The sequence below is a fragment of the Rhinopithecus bieti genome, unplaced genomic scaffold (assembly GCF_001698545.2).
Source record: "Rhinopithecus bieti isolate Rb0 unplaced genomic scaffold, ASM169854v2 scaffold_2723, whole genome shotgun sequence".
Lineage (NCBI taxonomy): Eukaryota > Metazoa > Chordata > Mammalia > Primates > Cercopithecidae > Rhinopithecus > Rhinopithecus bieti.
Window position 1 is genome coordinate 2,890,855 of NW_016804119.1, and position 25,397 is coordinate 2,916,251.

The 25,397-nt window shown below is 41.0% G+C and overlaps 1 protein-coding gene across 1 annotated transcript in view; it reads right to left on the reverse strand.

Moving 5' to 3' along the window:
• Positions 1–586: 586 nt before the first annotated feature.
• LOC108523628 (zinc finger protein 611-like) overlaps positions 587–25,397 on the reverse strand; it is a 41,056-nt gene continuing 16,245 nt past the window's right edge. The window contains 5 exon segments of the mRNA XM_017864318.1: positions 587–685; positions 1,013–1,314; positions 1,317–1,551; positions 1,612–2,686; positions 2,688–3,165. Coding sequence (XP_017719807.1) covers positions 587–685; positions 1,013–1,314; positions 1,317–1,551; positions 1,612–2,686; positions 2,688–3,165 — 2,189 coding nt within the window.

Here is a 25,397-nt window from a genome sequence, read left to right on the forward strand (position 1 = left end):
TCTCATCACTTTGGGAGGCCAAGGTGGGTGGATCACCTTAGGTCGGGAGTTCGAGACCAGCCTGACCAATATGGAGAAACCCTGTCTCTACTAAAAATATAAAAGATTAGCCGAGCGTGGTGGCACATGCCTGTAATCTCAGCAACTAGGGAGGCTTAGGCAGGAGAATGGCTTGAACCCGGGAGGCGGAGGTTGCAGTGAGCCAAGATCGCACCATTGCATTCCAGCCTGGGCAACAAGAGCGACACTCCATCTCAAAAAAAAAAAAAGAAGAAGAAGAAAGAAAGAAAGAAAAAGAAAATAAGAAACAAAAAAGCAGGCTGGGAAAAGTGGCTCACATCTGTTGGCCATGCTGGTTTCAAACTCCTGACCTCAAGTAATCTACATGCTTTGGCCTCCCAACGTGCTGGGATTACAGGCCTGAGCCACCACACCTGGCCCAATCCTCTTAACATAAACACTTTAATGTCAATTAAGGCTTGAACTCAATGTTAAGTCAACACAAACTCAAGTCAATGCTGAATTGACTCTAATGTCAATAAATGCTTGATGGTTTGCTACAGTCATTGCATTGGGAACAGTTATCTCAAAAATGAATTTTCTGATGTTCTGCAAAGAGTGACCTCCGACTAAAGACCTTGCCACACTTACGACGTTTGTAAGATTTCTGTCCAGTATGGATTCTCTGATGTCTAATGAATGTGAAGTAAAGGCTTTGCCACAATCATCACACTAGTGAGCTTTCTCTCCTGTATGAATTCTCCTATGTTTTGCATAAGATGAAACTTGACTGAAGACCTTGCCAGTCATGACATTTGTAATGTTTCTCTGCAGCATGAGTTTGCCAATGAACTGCAATGTACAAACGATGTCTGAAAACTTTGCCACATTTATTACAGTTGCAAGATCTCTCTTCATTATGTATTCTCCAGTGATTTCCAATCATTGTAGAGTTCCTGAAGACTTTGTGACAATCGTCACATTAGTCAAGTTTCCCTACACCATGAATTGCCTGATGGTGAATAAGTGTTGACCTATCACTAAAGGTTTTGCCACACTCATAACACTTGTAAGGTTTCTCTCCAGTGTGAATTCTCCTATGTCTTTTAAGGTGTGATTTGTGACTGAAAACTTTGTCACGTGCTTCACATTTGTGAGGTTTCTCTCCAGTATGAATTCTATGATGACATGAAAGGTGTGATTGTTCATTAAAAGTCTTCCCACATTCATTACACTTGTAAGGTTTCTCTGCAGTGTGAATTCTAGTATGTCTTGTCAGGTATGAATTACGCACAAAAGCCTTGTCACAAACCTACATTTGTAAGATTTCTCTCCAGTATGAAGTCTACGATGGCATACAAGGGATATCCAGTGACGGAAGATATTGCCGCACTCATTACACTTGTAAGGTTTCTCACCACTATGAACTCTACAATGGCATACAAGGTTTGACCTCAGACTGAAGGTCTTGCTGCACTCATTACACTTGTAAGGTTTCCTTCCACTATGAATTCTAGTATGTTTTGCTGCATAGGAATGACATATGAAAGCCTTGTCACAAACCTTACATTTTTAAGATTTCTCTCCACCATGAAGTCTACGATGCCATACAAGGGATGACTTGTCACTGAAGGTCTTGCCACACTCATTACACTTGTAAGGTTTCTCTCCAGTATGAATTATAGCATGGTTTGCCAGATAGCAATGACACGTGAAAGCCTTGTCACAAACTTTACATTTGTAAGGCTTCTCTCCAGTATGAAGTCTGTGATGATGGGAAAGGTGGGCTTGTCGATTAAAATCCTTCCCACATTCATTACACTTGTAAGGTTTCTCTGCACTGTGAATTCTAGTATGTCCTGTAAGGTCTGAATTACGCACGAACGCCTTGTCACAAACCATACATTTGTAAGATTTCTCTCCAGTATGAAGTGTAAGATGGTATACAAGGTATGACTTGCGACTGAAGGTCTTGCTGCACTCATTACACTTGTAAGGTTTCTCACCACTATAAAGTTTATGATGGCGTAGAAGGGATGACCTGCGACTGAAGGTCTTGCCGCACTCATTACACTTGTAAGTTTTCTCTGTAGTGTGAATTTTTCTATGCCAAGTCAGCTGTGAATTACACGTGAAAGCTGTGTCACAAACCTTACATTTGTATGGTTTCTCTCCAGTATGAATTCTCTTATGTGTCTCAAGGGTTGATTTCTGGCTGAAAACGTTCTCACATTCTTCACGTTTGCAAGGTTTCTCTCCAGTATGAAGTCTATGATGATGTGAAAGGTGTGACTGTTGATTAAAAGCCTTCCCACATACATTACACTTGTAAAGTTTCTCTCCACTATGAATTGCCTTATGAATTACAAGGGCTGAATTTTGACCAAAGATCTTGCCACACTCATTACACTTGTAAGTTTTCACTCCAGTATGAAGTCTATGATGGCATGTAAGGGATAACACCTGACTGAAGGACTTGCCACACTCATTACACTTGTAAGGTTTCTCACCCGTGTGGCATCTCTGATGGCATGCGAGGTACTGCTTGTGATGAAAGAGCTTGCCACATACATCACGTTTATATGGTTTGTCTCCTAAATTGATTATCTCGTGTTTCCTTAAGAGTGAGCTATAAGTAAAGGCTTTGTCACTCTCATTACATTGGAAAGATGTTTCTCTCGTGTACTTCCTGTTCTTCTGTGAGTAATGAAGAAGTTAGGGAATTATTCCCATGGTTATTAGAAATATGGATTTGAGGCCTACAAGAAATTCTTTGGGATGCTGAATCCAAGGGAGCATCATTAGTAGATTTCTCAAGTTGATTAGCAATTATACCTTTGATCTGAAATAAGTGGAGTTCAGGCAGATACGAATAAAAGCTTGATCCAAGCTGGTCATTAACAGGCTTGTTTCCAGCATGCCTTTGATCATAACTGTCTGTACTACCAGTCAAGATTTTAATTTTTGTCATGGGTGCTTCATGGCCATTTCTTTCATCTTCTTGACACTGAAAATCAATGTCATGAATTTCTTTCTCAATATCCTGGAAGCAAAAATCTCCAATGTGATGACTTACATGTCTTTGCAATGCCCCTGTGTAGAACACTTCCATATTGCCCTGCCCTGTTGACAAGACATCCTTTATCATGCATTTGGAAGTGATATCTACAAAATATAAACACCAATAGGTTTCCAATTAAGTACAGATGGTCAATCATACTGAAGTGTGTAAATATGACACACAAAAACAATACTTATTTTGAAGTTCCCAAAAATGATCTTCAAAGTTTAAGAACACAAAAGGAGTAGATTCTTTAATAAATAAAGGGCAATTACATGTCCTTCAAATCAATTCTATGAAAGTCTATTTTCTGGCCAGGCACAGCGGCTCACGCCCGTAATCCCAGCACTTTGGGAGGCCAAGGCAGGCGGATCATGAGGTCAGGAGATCAAGACCATCCTGGCTAACACGGTGAAACCCCATCTCTACTAAAAATACAAAAAATTAGCCAGGCACGGTGGCGGGCACCTGTAGTCCCAGCTACTCGGGAGGCTGAGGCAGGAGAATGGCGTGAACCTGGGAGGCGGAGCTTGCAGTAAGCCGAGATCGCGCCACTGCACTCCAGCCTGGGTGACAGAGCAAGATTCTGTCTCAAAAAAAAGAAAGTCTATTTTCTATAACATGACAAAACACTGACAGAGCACAAACATGTGTAAGCCTAAAGTAAGGAGTATATTTCCACCATGACCCTAAAGTGTATGACAATTTGCAAAGAACATATCAGTGTCACATCAATGAAGAGAAAAATATATATTCTTCATATTTAAACCATATTTACTGTATACAAATAAATGCTAAAAAAAATGCACACAATATACTATATTGGTAAATAATACACAGCAAGCTCATGTAAGGATAACCAAAAGCACTGGAAATTCTGTATTGTCAAACAATTACAGCACTGAGAAGATAATAAAAGATTACAAAAATTAGACAGGTGTGGTGGCCTGTGCCTGTAGTCCCAGCTACTTGGGAGGCTGAGGCACAAGAATCACTTGAACCTGGGAGGCAGAGGTTGCAGTAGGCCGAGATTGCACCACTGCACTCCAGCCTGGGCGACAAAGTGAGACTCTGTCTCAAAAAAAAAAAAAAAGAATGTTAATACAATATTTTTCTGAATAAATGTCATAAAATTACCTATGTCCACACAGAACAGGCACTTAGTGATGTTTTTAAACTTCTCATATTTTTATTTTTTTGAGATGGAGTCTTGCACTCCAGCTTGGAGTGCCATGGCGGAATCTCAGTTCACTGCAACCTCTCCCTTCTGGGTTGAAGTGATTGTCCTGCCTCACACTCCTGAATACCTGGGATCACAGGCACGCACCACTATGCCTGCCTGGCTAGTTTTTGTGTTTTTAGTAAAGATGGGGCTTCACCATGTTGGTCCGGCTGGTCCTGACCTCAAGTAATCCACCCACCTCAGCTTCCCAAAGTTCTGGGATCACAGGTGTGGGTCACTGCACCCGGTGGCACTTGTGACATTAACGAGTGGAGTGTGTCAGTTATATTGCATACCATGTACCAAAAAGCCATATATAAAATTATAAAAATTAATAAAATGTTGTAACCCATGATAAAACCAGCAAGCAAATGACTACATTTATACAGCCTACAGAATTCTGAACAATTCCCTCTGAAGAACAAAGCCACAACTTCTACTTAACCACCAGCACACAATATCAGAACTGAAATACATGTTAAGATCACTACCTTCTGATGTATGAGATAAATGAAATATACAGCATTTGGCCAGGCGTGGTGGCTCACGACCACGCCCAGATAATTTTTACAGTTTTACTAGAGACGGAGCTTCACCACGTTGGCCCGAATGGTCTCGATCTTTTGACCTCATGATCCGCCCTCCTCGGCCTCCCAAAGTGCTGGGATTACAGGAGTGAGCCAACGCGCCCAGCCTCTCTATTTTTGAGAGAGAATTTCGCTCTTGTTGCCCAGGCTGGGGTGCAATAGCGTGATCTAGGATCACCACAACCTCTGCCTCTTGTTGGTCAGGATGGTCTTGAACCCCTGACTTCATGGTCTGCCTGCCTCAGCTTCCCAAAGTGTTTGGATTACAGCATTGTGATTGCGGTGAGCCACCGTGCCCAGCAATAGTCTGTTTTCTTTGATATTAACATAGCCACCTTGTGTACTGATGATTAACATTTGCATGGAATATCTTTTTCCATCCTTTGAATTTCATTCTGTGTATGTCCTTAGAGTTAAGGGGGTTCTCTTGTGGACAGACATCAGTTGAATCCTATTTTCTTCTGATTCTAAAGTTACATCATTTAGATTTGAAGTACTCATAGAGAAGTTCTTATTGTTGCATATTGTTACATACCATCTGTAGATCTTGTAACATCTTGTAGAATTTTTGTCCTGCATACCTCTCTTCCTATCGGCTTTTGTGTTTTGTTGATTTTTTTTGTAGTAATGTGCTTTGATTCCCATCTCATCTCCTTCTGTGTATGTTCTGTAGATTTTCTTTTTGTGGTTACCATTCCAGTTATGTAAAATATTCTAAGTTGAAAATTCTACTTTAAAATGTTAACAGTTTAACTTTGATCATACACAGAAAACTACTTCATAATTTGGCTCTGACTTTATGTTATTAATGGCATAAATTACTTCTATATATGTTATGTTTTTATTAACATAAACTTATAGTGCATTTTAAGTGATTTTGCCTTTTAAATGCTAGGAATGAATTAAAAGTCAAGTTTCAAATGAAAAATACATGAACACATGCTTGCATATGTGATCATTTAATGACCATTAATGCTAAACTTATATTTTCATTTTGGTTAGTGTACTGTCTNTGGAAGTGATATCTACAAAATATAAACACCAATAGGTTTCCAATTAAGTACAGATGGTCAATCATACTGAAGTGTGTAAATATGACACACAAAACAATACTTATTTTGAAGTTCCCAAAATGATCTTCAAAGTTTAAGAACACAAAAGGAGTAGATTCTTTAATAAATAAAGGGCAATTACATGTCCTTCAAATCAATTCTATGAAAGTCTATTTTCTGGCCAGGCACAGCGGCTCACGCCCGTAATCCCAGCACTTTGGGAGGCCAGGGCAGGCGGATCATGAGGTCAGGAGATCAAGACCATCCTGGCTAACACGGTGAAACCCCATCTCTACTAAAATACAAAAAATTAGCCAGGCACGGTGGCGGGCACCTGTAGTCCCAGCTACTCGGGAGGCTGAGGCAGGAGAATGGCGTGAACCTGGGAGGCGGAGCTTGCAGTAAGCCGAGATCGCGCCACTGCACTCCAGCCTGGGTGACAGAGCAAGATTCTGTCTCAAAAAAAAGAAAGTCTATTTTCTATAACATGACAAAACACTGACAGAGCACAAACATGTGTAAGCCTAAAGTAAGGAGTATATTTCCACCATGACCCTAAAGTGTATGACAATTTGCAAAGAACATATCAGTGTCACATCAATGAAGAGAAAATATATATTCTTCATATTTAAACCATATTTACTGTATACAAATAAATGCTAAAAAAAATGCACACAATATACTATATTGGTAAATAATACACAGCAAGCTCATGTAAGGATAACCAAAAGCACTGGAAATTCTGTATTGTCAAACAATTACAGCACTGAGAAGATAATAAAAGATTACAAAATTAGACAGGTGTGGTGGCCTGTGCCTGTAGTCCCAGCTACTTGGGAGGCTGAGGCACAAGAATCACTTGAACCTGGGAGGCAGAGGTTGCAGTAGGCCGAGATTGCACCACTGCACTCCAGCCTGGGCGACAAAGTGAGACTCTGTCTCAAAAAAAAAAAAAAGAATGTTAATACAATATTTTCTGAATAAATGTCATAAAATTACCTATGTCCACACAGAACAGGCACTTAGTGATGTTTTAAACTTCTCATATTTTATTTTTTTGAGATGGAGTCTTGCACTCCAGCTTGGAGTGCCATGGCGGAATCTCAGTTCACTGCAACCTCTCCCTTCTGGGTTGAAGTGATTGTCCTGCCTCACACTCCTGAATACCTGGGATCACAGGCACGCACCACTATGCCTGCCTGGCTAGTTTTGTGTTTTAGTAAAGATGGGGCTTCACCATGTTGGTCCGGCTGGTCCTGACCTCAAGTAATCCACCCACCTCAGCTTCCCAAAGTTCTGGGATCACAGGTGTGGGTCACTGCACCCGGTGGCACTTGTGACATTAACGAGTGGAGTGTGTCAGTTATATTGCATACCATGTACCAAAAGCCATATATAAAATTATAAAATTAATAAAATGTTGTAACCCATGATAAAACCAGCAAGCAAATGACTACATTTATACAGCCTACAGAATTCTGAACAATTCCCTCTGAAGAACAAAGCCACAACTTCTACTTAACCACCAGCACACAATATCAGAACTGAAATACATGTTAAGATCACTACCTTCTGATGTATGAGATAAATGAAATATACAGCATTTGGCCAGGCGTGGTGGCTCACGACCACGCCCAGATAATTTTACAGTTTTACTAGAGACGGAGCTTCACCACGTTGGCCCGAATGGTCTCGATCTTTTGACCTCATGATCCGCCCTCCTCGGCCTCCCAAAGTGCTGGGATTACAGGAGTGAGCCAACGCGCCCAGCCTCTCTATTTTGAGAGAGAATTTCGCTCTTGTTGCCCAGGCTGGGGTGCAATAGCGTGATCTAGGATCACCACAACCTCTGCCTCTTGTTGGTCAGGATGGTCTTGAACCCCTGACTTCATGGTCTGCCTGCCTCAGCTTCCCAAAGTGTTTGGATTACAGCATTGTGATTGCGGTGAGCCACCGTGCCCAGCAATAGTCTGTTTTCTTTGATATTAACATAGCCACCTTGTGTACTGATGATTAACATTTGCATGGAATATCTTTTCCATCCTTTGAATTTCATTCTGTGTATGTCCTTAGAGTTAAGGGGTTCTCTTGTGGACAGACATCAGTTGAATCCTATTTTCTTCTGATTCTAAAGTTACATCATTTAGATTTGAAGTACTCATAGAGAAGTTCTTATTGTTGCATATTGTTACATACCATCTGTAGATCTTGTAACATCTTGTAGAATTTTGTCCTGCATACCTCTCTTCCTATCGGCTTTTGTGTTTTGTTGATTTTTTTTGTAGTAATGTGCTTTGATTCCCATCTCATCTCCTTCTGTGTATGTTCTGTAGATTTTCTTTTGTGGTTACCATTCCAGTTATGTAAAATATTCTAAGTTGAAAATTCTACTTTAAAATGTTAACAGTTTAACTTTGATCATACACAGAAAACTACTTCATAATTTGGCTCTGACTTTATGTTATTAATGGCATAAATTACTTCTATATATGTTATGTTTTATTAACATAAACTTATAGTGCATTTTAAGTGATTTTGCCTTTTAAATGCTAGGAATGAATTAAAAGTCAAGTTTCAAATGAAAATACATGAACACATGCTTGCATATGTGATCATTTAATGACCATTAATGCTAAACTTATATTTTCATTTTGGTTAGTGTACTGTCTTGGGTCCTTTTATTTCATCTTGAAGAACTCCCTTTAGCATTTCTTTTTAGACAGATCTAGAGTACTAATGAACTTTCTCATCTCTTCTTTATCTAGGAAAGTCTAAATTACTCCTTTATTTTTGGAGGTGACTTTTACTAAAGAGTAGTTCTTAGCAAAATCCATTAAAAAGTAAAATCAATTAAAAGTAATTTTAATTGTGTCTCTTTGTGAATGGCCTTGGGTCAATTTTAGTTAGAGTGGTCAAGTTTTTTTAATTTATATATACTTTTTTTCTTCCGATTTGGGACCTTTTAGAAATTCTTAGTTCAGGCCGGGCGCGGTGGCTCAAGCCTGTAATCCCAGCACTTTGGGAGGCCAAGACGGGCGGATCACGAGGTCAGGAGATCGAGACTATCCTGGCTAACACCGTGAAACCCCGTCTCTACTAAAAAATACAAAAAACTAGCCAGGCGAGGTGGTGGGCGCCTGTAGTCCCAGCTACTCGGGAGGCTGAGGCAGGAGAATGGCATAAACCCGGGAGGCGGAGCTTGCAGTGAGCTGAGATCCAGCCACTGCACTCCAGCCTGGATGACAGAGCAAGACTCCGTCTCAAAAAAAAAAAAAAAAAAAAAAAAAGAAATTCTTAGTTCAATTGCATATTCCGATCCTCTGTCTTCTATGTACGAACCTCCAATAGTTTGTATATTTTTCTCCTTGATCACTTGATAGTATCCCACAAATTTATTAGAATCTGTTTGCTTTTCTTGGCCAGGTATAGTGGCTCACACCTATAATCCCAGAACTCTGGGAGGCCGAGGTGGGCAGATCACTTGAGGCCAGGAGTTTGGGACAAGGCAGGCCAAAAAGATGAAACCCCATCTCTACTAAAAATACAAAAATTAGCCAGGTGTGGTGATGCCTATCAGTAGTCCCAGGTACTTGAAAGTTTGAAGCATGAGAATCACTTGAGCTTGAGAGATGGAGGTTACAGTGAGCCACAATTGTGCCACTGTACTCCAGCCTGGACAACAGGTGAGACTGTGTAAATATATAACAACAAAGAAAAGCAAACAACAATATATATATATATGCAAACAACAATATATATATATATATATATATATAATATATATATATTGTTGTTTGCTTTTCTTTGTTTTTTTTTCTTTGAGATGATACTCTGAGTAACATATCTTTATTTGTGCTATATTTTTTTCTGTGATTCTTCAGTCTGATGTTTTTGCAGCCTAACGAAGTTTTTACTTCGACTACTGTATTTCCACTCCCGAATTTGATTTTTGTTTGTTTCTTCTTTGTTTTTTTTTTTTCTTTTTTTTTTTTTGAGACGGAGTCTCGCTCTGTCGCCCAGGCTGGAGGGCAGTGGCCAGATCTCAGCTCACTGCAAGCTCCGCCTCCCGGGTTCACGCCATTCTCCTGCCTCAGCCTCCTGAGTAGCTGGGACTACAGGTGCCACCACCTCGCCCGGCTAGTTTTTTGTATTTTAGTAGAGACGGGGTTTCACCGTGTTAGCCAGGATGGTCTCGATCTCCTGACCTCGTGATCCGCCCGTCTCGGCCTCCCAAAGTGCTGGGATTACAGGCTTGAGCCACCGCGCCCGGCCTTTCTTTGTTTTTATATTCTCTTTTTCATGTATTATTTTCCCAATTTCACTTAGTTGTTTATCTCTGTTACCTTTTAGCTCATTAGGTATCTCTAGGTAGCTGCTTAAAATAATTTTCAAGCAATTCAGAGGGCTGCCTTAAAAAGTTTGGTTTCTGGAAATAAATTTATTAGTATAATTTTGGTCACATTTCCATCTTCTTGTACTCCTTTTAACTTTTGTTTGATGTTTAGTGAAATAACCACTCTTCCCAATGGTTTTGTATAAAATTGCGTAGGGGAGAACTTTACTAATGAGCCTGTTGTACAGGATGAACGAACATTCACTCCTTTTCCGTGGGTGTGTCTTTCTTGGTTTCATGCATGTACTATTACTAATGGATATATTGCTGCTCTTTAATATCTTATTTTCTCTAAAGGGCTAACTCCTGGTTTTTCTGAGAAACTTTGAGTTTCTGTTGTATTGTTCTTCTCATAATCTTTATTACATTCCTTCATAGTCCTGCTGACTCCTGTATATTTCCCACTGCTCCAATGTATCACCTTACTCTCTTACATTTTTGGCATTGTGAACGTGTAATACAAAGTATGCTGACATTCCTTGCAATATCAGAGACAGATGAGGTAGTTTCTACTTCCTTCATTAGATTCTAAACATGCCAGAACCATGGGTTCAAGTTTCTCTTTTCATGCATTCCTAGGGAGGATCTGTGTATGGAGAATCAATGCAAGAACCAAGCCTATTAAAAATCAGATCAGATTAACCTCTGAGTCCCATCTGCCCAAACTGCAGCTATTTCAGGTTGAAAGAAAAATTTATGTATGTAATCAAGTGGAAAAGTCTATTGAGCAGAGTCCCTCAGTTTTACCACTTGAAAAAATTTCTTCTAGTGTGAAAACCCACGTTAATAAATGTAGCAGTGATTTTATTGATTCTCTACTTCTCCCACAAGAACAGAAAACACACATTAGGGAAAATTCTTATGAACATAATGAGCATGGCAAAGTCTTTAGAGTGTCTTCAATCCTTGCTAACCATGACATGATCCTGGATCCAGATAAACTTTACAAATGTAATGAGTGTGGTAAAGTCTTCAGGAACAATTCATACATTGCACAATGCCACAGAATTCATACTGGAGAGAAACCCTACAAATGTAACAAATGTGCAATATCTTTAATCACAATTCACATCTTGCAGAACATCTGAGAATTCATACTGGAGAGAAACATTACAAATGTACAAAATGTGGCAAGGTCTTTAGTCACAATTCACACTTTACAGAGTATTGGAGAGTCCATACTGGAGAGAAACCTTACAAATGTAATGAATGTGGCAAGTTCTTTAGTCACAATTCAAACCTTGCACAACATCAAAGAATTCATACTGGAGAAAGTGTCAGAAATACAATGAATGTGGCAAAATATTTAATGAGTGGTCAGATCTCACTGTTCACCTTGTAATTCATACTGGAGAGAACCTTAGAAATATAAAAAATGTGGCAAAGTCTTCAAGTATGAGTTATTCCTTATCACTCATCAGAGAATTCATACTGGAGATAAACTTTACAAAGGTAATGAGTGTGGTAAAGTCTTCAGGAAGAATTCATACCTTGCAAAACATCAGAGAATTCATACTGGAGAGAAACCTTACAAATATAATGAATGTTAAAAGGTCTTTATTTGCAGTTCACACCTTGCAGAACATTGGATAATTCAAACCAGAGAGAAGCCTTACAAATGTAATGCATATGGCAAAGTTTTTAGTCAACTTTCATATCTTGTATGACATCAAAGAATTCATATGGGCTCTCCCATATGCATCTCCCTAGGAATGCATGAAAAGCCTTACAAATATATTGAATGTAGCAAAGCATTTAGTGACTATTCAGGTCTTACTGTCCATCTTCTAATCCATAGTGGAGAAAAACCTTACAAAGTAAAGAACGTGGCAAGGTCTTCAGGCATATGTTATCTCTAAGCAATTATCAGAGAATTCATGCTGGAGCCAGGCCTTACAAATGTAATGAATGTGGCAAGGTCTTCAATTAAATTGCACACCTTGCATGACATTGGAGAACTCATACTGGAGAGAAACATTACAAATGTAATGAATGTGGTAAGATCTTTAGTCGCAATCCACAACTTACAGAACAATGGAGAATTCATATGGTAGAGAAACCTTATAGATGTAATGAATGTGGCAAGGTCTATAGTAGCTATTCATACCTAGCACAATGTTGGATAATTCATACAGGAGAGAAACTTTACAAATGTAATAAATGTGGCAAAGAATTTAGTGGGCATTCAAGTCTCACTACCCATCTGTAAATCCACACTGGAAAGAAACCTTATAAATGTAAGGAATGTGATAAGGACTTCAGGCACAAGTTCTCCTTAACAATTCATGAGAGAATTCATACTGGAGAGAGACATAAATGTAATGAATGTGGCAAAGCCTTTAATCAAATTTCACACCTTGCAAAACATCAGATAGTTCATACTGGAGAGAAACCTTACAAATGTAATTAATATAGCTAAGCATCTAGTGTGCATTCAAGTCTTGCTTTTCATAAAATAATCCACAATGCAGAGAAACCTTACAAATGTAATGAGAGAGGCAAGGTTTTTAAACAAAATTCCACCTTACAAGTCATCACAGAGTCCATTCTGGAGAGAAACCTTACAAATGTAATGAGAGTGTAAGGTCTTCTGAGTGGTCTCTTGAGTGTAAGTTTTCTGTTTATACAAATCAAGTGAGAACATAAGCTTCCAGGCTGAGCACAGTGGCTCACGCCTGTAATTGCCTCCTTGGGAGGCCAAGGCAGGTGGATCATTTGAGGTCAGGAGTTGGAGACCAGCCTGGCCATCATGGCAAAACGCTGTCTTTTCTAAAAATAGAAAAATTATTTGGGAGGCCAAGACGGGCGGATCACAAGGTCAGGAGATTGAGACCATCCTGGCTAACACAGTGAAACCCTGTCTCTACTAAAAAATACAAAAAACTAGCCGGGCGAGGTGGCAGGCGCCTGTAGTCCCAGCTACTTGGGAGGCTGAGGCAGGAGAATGGTGTCAACCCGGGAGGCGGAGCTTGCAGTGAGCTGAGATCCGCCCACTGCACTCCAGCCCGGGCGACAGAGAAAGACTCCATCTCAAAAAAAATAAAAAAAATTTAAAAAATAGAAAAATTAGTTGTACATGGTGAGGAATGCATGTAATACCAGCTATTCGAGAGGCTGAGGCACAAGAATCGCTTGAGCCTGGGAGGTGGAGGTTGCAATGGGCAGCAATATGTATATATATTTATGTGTGTGTGTGTCTGTGTGTGTGTGTGTATATATATATATATATATATATATATATAGAGAGAGAGAGAGAGAGAGAGAGAGAGAGAGAGAGACAGACCGTAATAGGCTTCCTATCTATTTCACTGTGAGGAACATCATGATTAATTAACCAATGCCAGAGCTGTACATGAGTCAAATTATTCTGATTGCAGCTTTGTCTCTGATGTTCATTACAGGAACTACACCCACCTTGCCTTTAAAGATTAAGTACTGCCACTTGGCTCCTGCAACCTCAAGATCTAATTATTCCCATTGCATTTAATTTTTCCAATTGGGTGACTGTGATTCCCACTCTAAGATCTGGCATACAGAGAAGAGCAATCACAGAGATTCTCAAGGATTTGTCTTCTCCTCACAAATCTATTTTGCAAGGTATTGGTGAAGGGGATGTCTTCTGGATCCTTCAAGTTGGGATGAGTAAGTTCTAAAATGGCAAACCCATGCTAGCATTCCAATCTGCCTAAGCCTTTGGATCTGTTCCTCTATATTAAACCAAGGGAGATCAGGCACTTCCAGCTCATTCACAGTGAGCCAGATTTCAATCCACGCTTCAGCTAACCAAGCAAATAAACTCTTAGAACCTTTTTCTAACTCACTGAGCTGCAACACTAAATGCAAATTCCCTGGTTTATTGAGCCCACATTAATAAATTCAGCCTGATCCAACTTTATGTTCCTACCACCATTATCTCACACCCGGTTCCCTGGATTTCTGCTTATGTAAGGAAACTCAAGCAGTTCTTTTGCAGTGCAGTGCACCTCCTCATGGGTCCCATCACCTCGAGGAGCCACTGGGACTTGAGTCTAGTTAAAGGTCTAGAGGCAAAGAAGGGTGGTGGGGGTGGATCCTGAGAAGAATCAGCATTGCCTTGCCCTGTAGCTGGCTCAGAGGAGGCTATTGTTGCTTCCTTAGGCAATGGATGGTGAATCTCCTCAGAAAAAATGTACAAAGACTAGAAGCAGCCTGGGTGGGGAAGAAGATGTTGCCACCATGAGGGGTAGGGAGGCCATTTTCTCTCACAAAAGGGGCTCATCAGGATTTAAGAGCTCAGTGTTCCCAGCTTCATCAGGATCCTCCCACACATCCCCACGTCAAGTTACATGGTCCTAATCTTTCCCAACCAATGCCCTCACTTTATAGACACCTGGTGAGGCTGAGTGTGCACCAATTATTGTGGGCCATCCACTCACATAAGAGTTTGTGTCTGATTTTTGGCAATTTCAGCCTTTTGTCTATAAAAGAGTCCACCCAGGGTACCCTTAGAAACTTTGAGGTTAAGTATGATATCTTCTACATCCGGGACTTATCTTCTCTGAGCTTATCCATTTCTTTCATCATTTTTTACCAGGGAACTTAGGAAAGCAACTTCATTATATTCTTTGGTTCTCCAGAAATGTTGAAAAGTATCATGTATAAAGTCACTAAACTCCTTGCTTCTCGGGAGCACTGAATCATGAGTATCAAATACATTTATTTTGCACAACTCTCTAAACAATGCATACCAAGACTATCAGTGCTCTCTGTACTACTAGAAGTACAGTCCTTAGCATTTTTAGTTCTAATAAGATTAGAGAGCCAACTCCAGAAGCCCCTAAACCAACTAAGGAAATTCATCCTTAAAATTTTGTTCCTCTAGGCTGGACACAGTGGCTCACACCTGTATTCTCAGTACTTTGGGAGGCCAAGGCATGTGGATAGCTTGAGTTCAGGAGTTCAAGATCAGCCTGGGAAGCATGGCAAAACCCCATCACTACAAAAAATGCAAAAATTAGCCAGGTATGGTGGTGCACACCTGTAGTCCCAGCTGCTTGAGGGGCTGAGGCAGGAGGATTCCTTGAACCTGGGAGGTGGAGGTTGCAGTGAGCCAAGATTGCATCACTGCACTCCAGCCTGGGCAAGAGTGAGACCCTGTCAAAAAACATATATACATACATGTTCCTCTAGAATCACTCCAGGCACCAAAGTCTCTATTAGTCGGGGTTCTCTATAGGTACAGAACCAATGGGATACATGTATATATAAAAGGGAGTTTATAGGGAGAATTGGCTCACACAATTACAAGGCAAACATCCTATGATAGGCTGTATGCAAGGTGGAGAAGAGAGAAGGTGTAGTGACTCAGTCCAAGTCTGAAAGCCTCACAACCAGGGAAGCCAACAGTGCAACCTTCAGTCTGTGGTCAAAGGCCCAAGAGATCTCAGGAAGCTGCTGGTTCAAGTCCCAGAGTCCAAAGACTGAAGAACCTATAGTCTGATGTCCAAGGGCAGGAGAAGCTTAAGCAAGCAACCAGCATGGGAAGAAGAAAGAGCCAGAAGACTCAGCAAGTGAGGTTATCCCATGTTCTTCCACCTGCTTCGTTCTAACCACACTGGCAGCCAATTGGATGGTGCCCACTCACATTGAGGGTGGGTCTTCGTCTCCTAGTCCACTGACTCAGATAATCTCCTCTATCAACACCCTCATAGACACACCCAGAAACAATACTTTATCAACCATCTAGACACCCTTCAATTCACTCAAGTTGACACCTAATATTAACCATCACATTATTCAGACATCACAAAAGGAAGTCTAACTCTTTAGGATAACACTGAATGTTTACTCTTGAAACTCCAGACTTGGTTAGGAGAGACTTCAATTTTCTTCATGGTAATAGCTTATTACATTCCTCTTGTGGCTGCACACATAGGTCCCATTGCACAATATGACTGTGGAAAATACTTGTGAAATATTGTTTAGTAAAACTGCCTAAGATATTTTTCATAGCAGTTCAGTGAAAATTATTGTGAAGTGTTTACTACATATTATTATATAATTGTTATATAATAAACATGATTCTACTAGAAGAACATTTTCCAAAAGCTATGGAAATGTCATTTTGATTATGGTATTAAGCAAAACATTCTCTGGTTCTTTTCAATTGTAATAAAATTATTTTTTATTTTGTATATAATTAAAAAAATTTTTTTTCTTTTCCATAGGTTGCAGTCTACATTCTATGTTTGATGCATTTCTTCCCTTTGTTACTGTAGTGAAAGGTTTAGGGGACACATAAATGAGGCTGTTATTTGGAGAAAAAAATATGACATGAGTATGCACATAAGACCATGGCAGGTATAAACTAGGTTTATTGTAAATATGAAAAAAGAAGGAAATACTTATACTACATTAGAAGCCTTGAAATCACATGAAATGATTCCAACACTTTATTTTTTTTCCCAGATGTTTTAGGCATTCTAGTTTTTTCTCTTCTTTTGCCTTTCTACATAATTTTTTGGATAATCTTGTTAGTATCTACAAAATGCCTTGATAGGAAATGTATTAATATTGTGTATCAATTTGGTTAATTTCACATTGTTTCTATGTTGAGTCTTCCAATAAATTGACATTTTATATGTCTCCATTTGAGTGTTTTTGATTTCTTTCATCAGCACTTTGTAGCTTGTTTTCTTTCTTTCTTTTCTTTTTTTTTAAAGAGTTGGGGGTCTCACTCTATTTCCCACAGGCTGGAATACAGTGGTTTGATTATGCTCACTGCAGTCTCAACTGCTGCCCTCAAGTGATCCTCCCACCTCAGCCTCCCAAGCAGGTGGGACTACAGGTTTGTGCCACCATGCTCAGCTAATCTAAAAAAATTTTTTTTTCTTTTAGGTGGCACTTTGCTTTTGTTGCCCAGACTGGAGCGCAGTGGCACGATCTCGGCTCACCATAACTTCCGCCTCCCAGGTTCAAAAAGCTACTAACAGATATAATCTACAAAGGTAAATTGAGGCATGGTGATTCATACCTGTAATCCCAGTCAGCATTTGCGAGGCTGAGACCAGTGGACTGCTTGAGGTCAAGGCTTCGAGACCAACCAGGCCAACATGGCAAAACCCCATCTCAACTAAAAATACAAAAATCAACTAGGCATGTTGCCATGCACCTATAATCCCAGCTATTTGGGAGGCTGAGGCAGAAGAATCACTTGAACCTGGAAAGCAGAGGTTGCAGTGAGCCAAGATTGTGCTACTGCACTCCAGCCTGGGCAACAGAGTGAGACTCTGTCTCAAAAAAAAAGAAAAAGTAAATCGAGAGAGGGTTGCCTGGGAAAACATGAAATGAGTTCAAGGATAACAACATGGAACTTCAATAGCCAAGAAGACAGAAAAACTAACGTGCCTATCTACAGATGAATGGATAAAGAAAATGTGGTATACACATGCAATGGAATGTTGTTCAGCTTTATAAAAGGAGAAAATCCTGTCATATGCTACAACATGGATGAACCTTGAGGACATTACACTAGGGAAAATAAGACAGTCACAAAAGGACAAATACTGTGTGATTCCACTCACATGGGATACTAAAGTAGTCGAATGCATATAAACACAACATAGAAAGATGAGTTGACAGAGGCTATAGTAAGGTCAGAAAGGATGTAGTGTATTCTGGGTATACAGTTTCAGTTTTGCAAGATGAAAAATTCCTAGATATGTTGCACAGTAATGTGAATGTACTTAACATTACTGAACTATAAACAGGCAAATAAACTTTACTAACAGACATAGCAAAGACAGGAACATGGACCAGAAAGCCCAATTCTTATTAGCAGATGTGGTGACACAAAGACTTTTCTGACTAGGAATCCACAGCCATTCAAATACAAAAGAAGTATATGGGTTTTTAATGACTGTGTCCTGTCAAAAGAGAACCAACATAATTTGAAAAGAAAAACAAAATGGAGGGGTTTGCCAAATATGTAAGAACCTGTTATAACAGACATCTGTAATTTTACAATGAATCAAATAAAATACTTGTGATATACACAAAAATTCAAATTAAACACAGATGTAAACAAAATTTTAAACAACAAAACTTTATTCCTAAATGAAACTTAGTACTTAATAATCATGCAAGGCCTTCCAAATCAAGATGAAACAAATAAAGGCACAACAAAAATCAGAAGGTATAAAGGAAAGATTTGTCTTACACTTAAAAAATGTATAACCTAAAATAAAAGACATCAGGGCATATGTAAAGAATAAAAACCACAGGAATTAAAACAGATACTAAAATACATGGAAAGAAAATTGAGCAAGGTATGAAAATTCATTTTATATATACATGTCCCCAAAATAATAAAACCTATGTAGACTGACAATAAATTGAAAAATGAAAATACCCAGGGTTGTCATTTTCCCCAGATTTTCAAAATATATATATAAACATAGTAGCAATTTTTTTAAAAATGAGGGGGAAAATCTCACATGTTCTTGGTGGGAGAGGTACCCTTGCAGCTGGGGATAACAGGAGAACCTTGCAAGATCTAAGAAAATAGGAAATGCCCCATCCTAGAAGAAGTATTACTCAAGTCTTACCATTTTCACCTGAAATATCTGTCTCACAAGAGTCTCTGCAGGAATAACACAGTCTCCATGGAATGGATGTACTTAGAATGGTTTAAAGAATCTCTTGCTGTTAAATATTTATTACAAATGGAGTATAAAATCAGGCAGAAAAGATTTCCTCTTCCTAATCTCTTCTTCCCAATTTTATCATGCATTTGTGCACATTAAGACTTCCACGTGCAGCTTCTATAATCCAGTCTACAGAGAGCTGGCAGTGCATCCAGACCTAGTCCTTAAACAATCTCTCAATCCCTGCTGCTCAATAGCAGAGACACCATGGGGCCCACACCCTGTCTCCATCCATGTCTGGGTGTAAGCCCTTCCCAATGGAGCCTCTTCACAAATTCCATATCACCGGTCACTGTGAGATGGAATTTAAGTGACATGAGAGGGACTGAGGGAAGACATGGGTGAGTGTGAGAAAACATGACAGACAGGATGCTTCAGACTCAGAGAAGACTGACATCTCCAATGCCTGGTGTGTACAGGGAAAAACTCTCCTCAAATCGTGTTTTTCCTCTACTCTCACACCACAACAATCATCAACACAGAAGACCTCTGTGACTAAATGTATGTGGGTTATTTACCCACACACCAAGCAGCAGACACTAGCTGGGTATCTTCCAATTTACTTCCAACACTGTCTCTCTGGACACAGTGTCAGATCACATGGGTTGATGGCTCAGTCTCCAAGACTGCCTCCACACACACCAGTTGCAAGTCCAGGCCTTCAGAACTTATGACCATCCAGCTTCAAACTGGGGTTCCCATGACCCCCTTTTTGGGTTCAATTAATATGCTAGATCGGCTCACAGAACTCAGGGAAGCACTTACTTACCTTTACCAGTTTATTATAAAGGCTACTGCAAAGGATACAGATGAAGAGGCACTTGTGGTAAGGTATGGAGGAAAGGGTGCAGGGCTTCCATGCCCCCTGAGGGGTGCAGAGTTTCCATGCCCCCACTGGGCTTACCACCAGGCTTAACACACCCAACATTATAACAAAAGAGTGTAACAAGGGCTATGGAGGTTATGAGCCAGGAACCGTCAATGGAAACCAATATATATCATAACACCACCTGTGGCATTTCAAAAAGGAAAGAGACACAGAACAATCCACTGAGAATATCACCGTACCTGAGTAAGAGCCATTCCTGACTCCTTTTCTTTCCTCTTCCTCCTCTTCTAGGCTTCTTCCTTAGGAGAGATGAAAGAGGCTTTAGAAGCTAATCCTGAAAGAAAAGAAAATTTGTAAAAGGAAGTTAAACCGGAGTGTTCAAAATATGCTGTTTATTGCTAAAATCAACACCCCCTCCCCGTGCCACAACCACACTCACAGGAAAGACCTCGCCCTGTGGAAAGATGGCCCTCTCCTGCCCACAGCACCGGGGATGATGCAGACAAGAAAGTCCTACAGGAAGAACAAGTGAGTTTTTGAGTTCTTCAAAGCTTACTACCCTCCTGGAGAAGCCCACATACACATTGCAGCAGTGGGGTGCTGGGCTGGACTAAGCTCCCCTTCAGGGCACAGATATGGCCCTGACCAGACCCCATGCAGAGCACAGCCTTTCCCCTCTCTGTGGATCACAGGCTGGAAGACACAGCACCCTGATGTTCAATGATGAATACAGATTATAATCACGTGGGACACTGCACTTGAACCTATACACATGGGCATCTCTGGAAAGGAGGCACAAGAGATATATTTGCAAAATGTCTCAGCATTCTAATGTGAAGCCAGGGTTGAGTTAAACTCAGAGGGAACAAGCCCAGAACAACCCCCACCTTGTGGCTCTGCCCTCCTCTTGGGTCCTTGTTGTCACCAGGATCCAGACAGTGGACAGAAAAGGAGCAGAAAGAAACATCCAAGGCAGGCAATATGTATTGGCCAGAGTTGGTGAGGGTGAGATGGGGAAGGGTCGCATAAACCTCCACTGAGAAAGTGATATCAGAACCCAGACCTAGAAAAGGAAGGATGTTTGTCACCTGCAACTGAGGGGCTAGAGAGTCCTAGGCAGAGGGACAGCCCAGGTGAAGGCCCTGAGACAGGAGCAACCTCGGCTCCAGGCAAAGGAAAGAGGCCTGTGTGGTTGGAGCAGAGGGAGCAAGCTGACACAGGGAGGAGATGAGATCAGAGAGGTCCTGGGGGTGCAGATCAGATAGGGCAGAGGCCTTTAAACATTTTTCTACCTCACCTCAAAAGAATTTTGGAAATGCTAGTTCCTCACCCATTTTAAGCAATCATGTAATTTTTTCTTTATATTATTCGTTAAAACACTTTCAAACAAGAAACTATCTCCTAGACTTTAAATATATGCCAATATGTTCACCTAAGCTCCCAGAAGTATGGGGTCACTCTTATCTGAGATGGGCAGGACTGCAGGGGAGTGTACATGGGAGAATTCAGGAAGTCACTAGTGGACACGTAAATATGGAGATGCCTGTTGGATGTCCCAGTAGAGAGTTGAGACAACTGGACACAGAATTCTAGAAATTAGGAGAGAAGTCTACAAGGGATGGAGACATAAAGGTGGAGTTTAAAGCCATGAGATGAAATGATAAAGAAAGGCAGTGGCTGGGCATGGTGGCTCAAGCCTGTAATCCCAGCACTTTGGGAGGCCGAGGTGGGTGGATCAGGAGGTCAGGAGTTCGAGACCAGTGTGACCAACATGGAGAATCCGTCTCTACTAAAAATACAAAAGTAGAGGGGTATGGTAGCACATGCCTGTAATCCCAACTACTCGGGAGGTTGAGGCAGAAGAATCGTTTGAACCTGGGAGGTGGAAGTTGCCATGAGCTGAGATCACGCCATTGCACACAAGCCTGGACAACAAGAGCAAAACTCCATCTCAAAAAAATGGTTGGAGGACTAAGCCATGGGTCACTCCCACATTCAGAAAACAGTGAGTCAGGACATACCGGCACAGAAAAATGGTAAGAGATGAAGATGACACCAAGAAAATTAAAGAGCAGGAACAGATCCTTCCTGGTCAATACTGAGTAGAAAGCACGGGGCTTGAGACAGGTGGGTGAACTTGTTACAAATATCTTCCCATCACTGAGACAGGAAAACAACAAACTTTTTATTGCTGTCATGCTCAACACAGAATACTCTGCTTCTGGTTAAGAAAAGGTGTGGTTTTCCCTACACTGACAAGTTCCTTGCAGACTTCCACCTGAGAATCCTAAAATTTAGCTCAACTCTTACACTGTCTACAAGGAGATAGTGTCAGATCCCAAAGGTGAAAAGTTCAGTCCCACAAGACTACCCTTCACCTTAGAAGCTGTACATAAGTAGTAGTTGTCACCTCTACTTCTGACTGACCAGACAAATATCATGGTTCCCAAATCTCCTCCTGCATTCAATTAATTTTCTAGAACTGCTATTCCATCTGGCTGTTTATCTGCAACCTTTGTAATATCCTTTAAAACAAATGAGTAAATCCAAGTAAAACGTTTCTGAGTTCTGTGAGCTGCTCTGGCAAATTAATAAATACTGAAGATTGGGTCATGGGAATCCTCAATTTATACCCAGTAGCTTAGAAGTTCAGGTTCCAACCTGGGACTTGTAACTGACATCTGAAGTGGAGAAGTCTGGTGGATTGAGCCTTTAATCTGTGGGATCTGATGCTTACTCCAAGTAGAGCTGTCAGAAGTGAGGTAAACTATGGGACACGGAGTTGGTGTCTGATAGAGAACTGCTTGTTAGGGGGGAGAAATCCCCACACATTCGGTGACCACAGGTGAAGTATTCTGGGTTCAGTGTTTACTATCGTATTGAGTTTCAGAGGAGGAAAGACTAAATAAAGCGTTTTTCCTCTGGATGAGCACATTTTCCAGGGGGTGCAATTTGGAACGCAAAAACACTGAGTGTCAAAAGTCAGGCCCCGTCACCTCCCTTAATGCGGGGTAAGGAATGCGGCGACTGTGAAGGGGAAACCTGGAGAACAGAAGGACCCAGCCCAAGGAGGACAAAGGTTGGGGTGGATTAGGAGAGGGGTGGGGTTTCCAAAACCCCAGGGCCGGGCAGAGGACACGGCGCTGATGCATTCGGACTGCGGGGCTGAGCTCCAAGGGACCAGAAGGGCACGACTTGGAGGACCCAGAGGACATGAATCCTCCTCGTGGGAGAGGGCTTTTACATGATGCGGGATCGAAGGAGTGGTCAGTAAAGGGTAAGCAGGTAAACGGGACAAAAAGCGTCTACGTGGCCTGAAGGCAGAGAACCCAGGGCCAGTACCAGCAGCGTCTGGGCGATTTAACCTCCGAATTTCTTGGTGACGTATTAATTTACCTAGGGTGGAGGAAAAGGCGGGAGGATTTTAAGGTCCGCAGGAACCCCTCCGCCAACACCAAGTACAGAAGCGCTGGAAGCGGATCTAATCTAGAGAAAGGGAAACAGCCGATGCTGTAAGACTGTCACCCCAAGCGATCGACTTCCGGATCTTCAGGAAACTGCACTTGCGAGTTCACTCCCCATGATTCACTTCCGGGTTTGCAGGAAACTGCCCTCAGCCGGAGCCAGGGTTGGGCGAGGCACAGGAGAAGTGAGGGTGGGGCGGGGTGGAGCGGTGAGCGGCGGGGTCTGCGCTTCCTTCTGCCTCTCTGGGCGCGCTTGTTTTCCAGGTTTTTGAACAAATACCCTGTCGGTGACCAGCAGCCAAGCGGTCTGGGAACTGGGATCTCTATTAGAGGGTCAAAGTAGGGACAGTGATTGGACCTAAGATAGTTCCTGCAATTAAAGTTAACTTTAGTATTTTAATGTAAAAGCCCTGGAATTTTCTGGGACGAGGATACGAACTAGAATGTGAAATGCAAAGCCCTGCGTGGGCGGAACATGCAAATTGATGCTGACTCCCACAGAACAGTAGAAATCCTCTCCTTTTCCATTCTCTCTGCATTCTGCAGTGTGAGGATCAACCCTGTGCTCAGCTCCTGAGAATTTCCCAGGGACAACACCTTGGGCATGGGGGGTTAAGGCCAGGGATAAATTAGGTCCCCAACTGTTGCTTTTAAAATGGAAAGCTAAAACTTTTAGATGATAGATATAAATGACTCTTAAACTTTTAAACAATAGATATAAATAGCTCTCCCTTGTGCCTGTTACTCTACTCCAAACTTCAGATGAATTAACCTCAAACACCTCTGAGATAAACTTTATTGACATCATAATGTCAATAATTTCTATATGTAGAGTGAATTTCAAATTTACATGCACTCTGAATGTAAATAGAAAAGATGCTTTTTGGCTGAGTGTGTTGGCTCATGGTTCTAATCCTGTAGCAGGAAGAGCCACAGACAAAACTCCTTAGACACCGGATTAAAAATGAAAGAGGTTTTTATTTGGCTGGGAGCATCAGCAGACTCACATCTTAAGAGCTGAGCTTCCCAAAAAAGAAATTCCTAGCCCTTTTAAGGGCTTACAACTCTAACGGGTCCACTTGAAAGGGTCGTGATAGATCAAGTAAGCGTGAGGAATGTGACTGGGGGCTACATACATCAGCGAACAGAACAAAAAGTTTTACAGTGCTTTCTCATATGTCTGAAATTTACAGATAACACAAGTAGTTTTGGTCAGGGGATAACATTAGTATTATTTTAACCACCAGGGCCAGGTGGTGGTGCCAAGGTCATCTAGCTATTTATCTTACTTCTGTTTCTTTGCAACTTTTTGCTTTCTCCCTTTTCTTCTGTCTTATAAACTAGGGAAAAGGGGAGGTGGCAGAGAAGCTGGGAAGGACAACAGGAGAAGTGGTGGCCTCATTCCAATCCTAGCACTTTGGGAGGCTGAGATTGGAGGATCTCTTGAGGCTAAATGTTCAAGACTAGCCTGGGCAACAGAGCGAGTCCCAGTCTCTCTTAAAAATTACACACACGGCTTGGCGTGGTGCCTCACACCTGTAATCCCAGCACTTTGCAAGGCCAAGGCGAGCAGATCACCTGAGGTTGGGAGTTTGAGACCAGCCTGACCAACATGGAGAAATCCTGTGTCTTCTAAAAATACAAAATTAGCTGGGCATTGTGGCGCATGCCTGTAATCCCAGTAACTCGGGAGGCAGGAGAATTGCTTGAACCTGGGAGTTGGAGGTTGTGGAGAGCAGAGATCGGGCCATTGCCCTCCAGCCTGGGCAACAAGAGTGAAATTCCGTCTCCAAAAAAAACAAAACAAAACAAAACAAAACAAAAAAACAAAACCAAAACACACAAAAAAGCCAAATACACACTTTTTTTTTTTTTTTTAAGTTGCTGAAGGGGTATCATTTCTTGAGTTAAATAATGCAGAATTTTTTTTTAATCTGTAATTTACATTTGATTTTAGGAGACACTGTTTACATCAGCTCACTACAAAGTAGATTTACATACAACTATTGCAGAAAAAGAAAGTTTCTTTGTGATCCAAACACAAAGAAATATTTTTTATGATCTTTTCCTTGATCATAAAAAAAATGCAGTACTTTTAGAAGGTA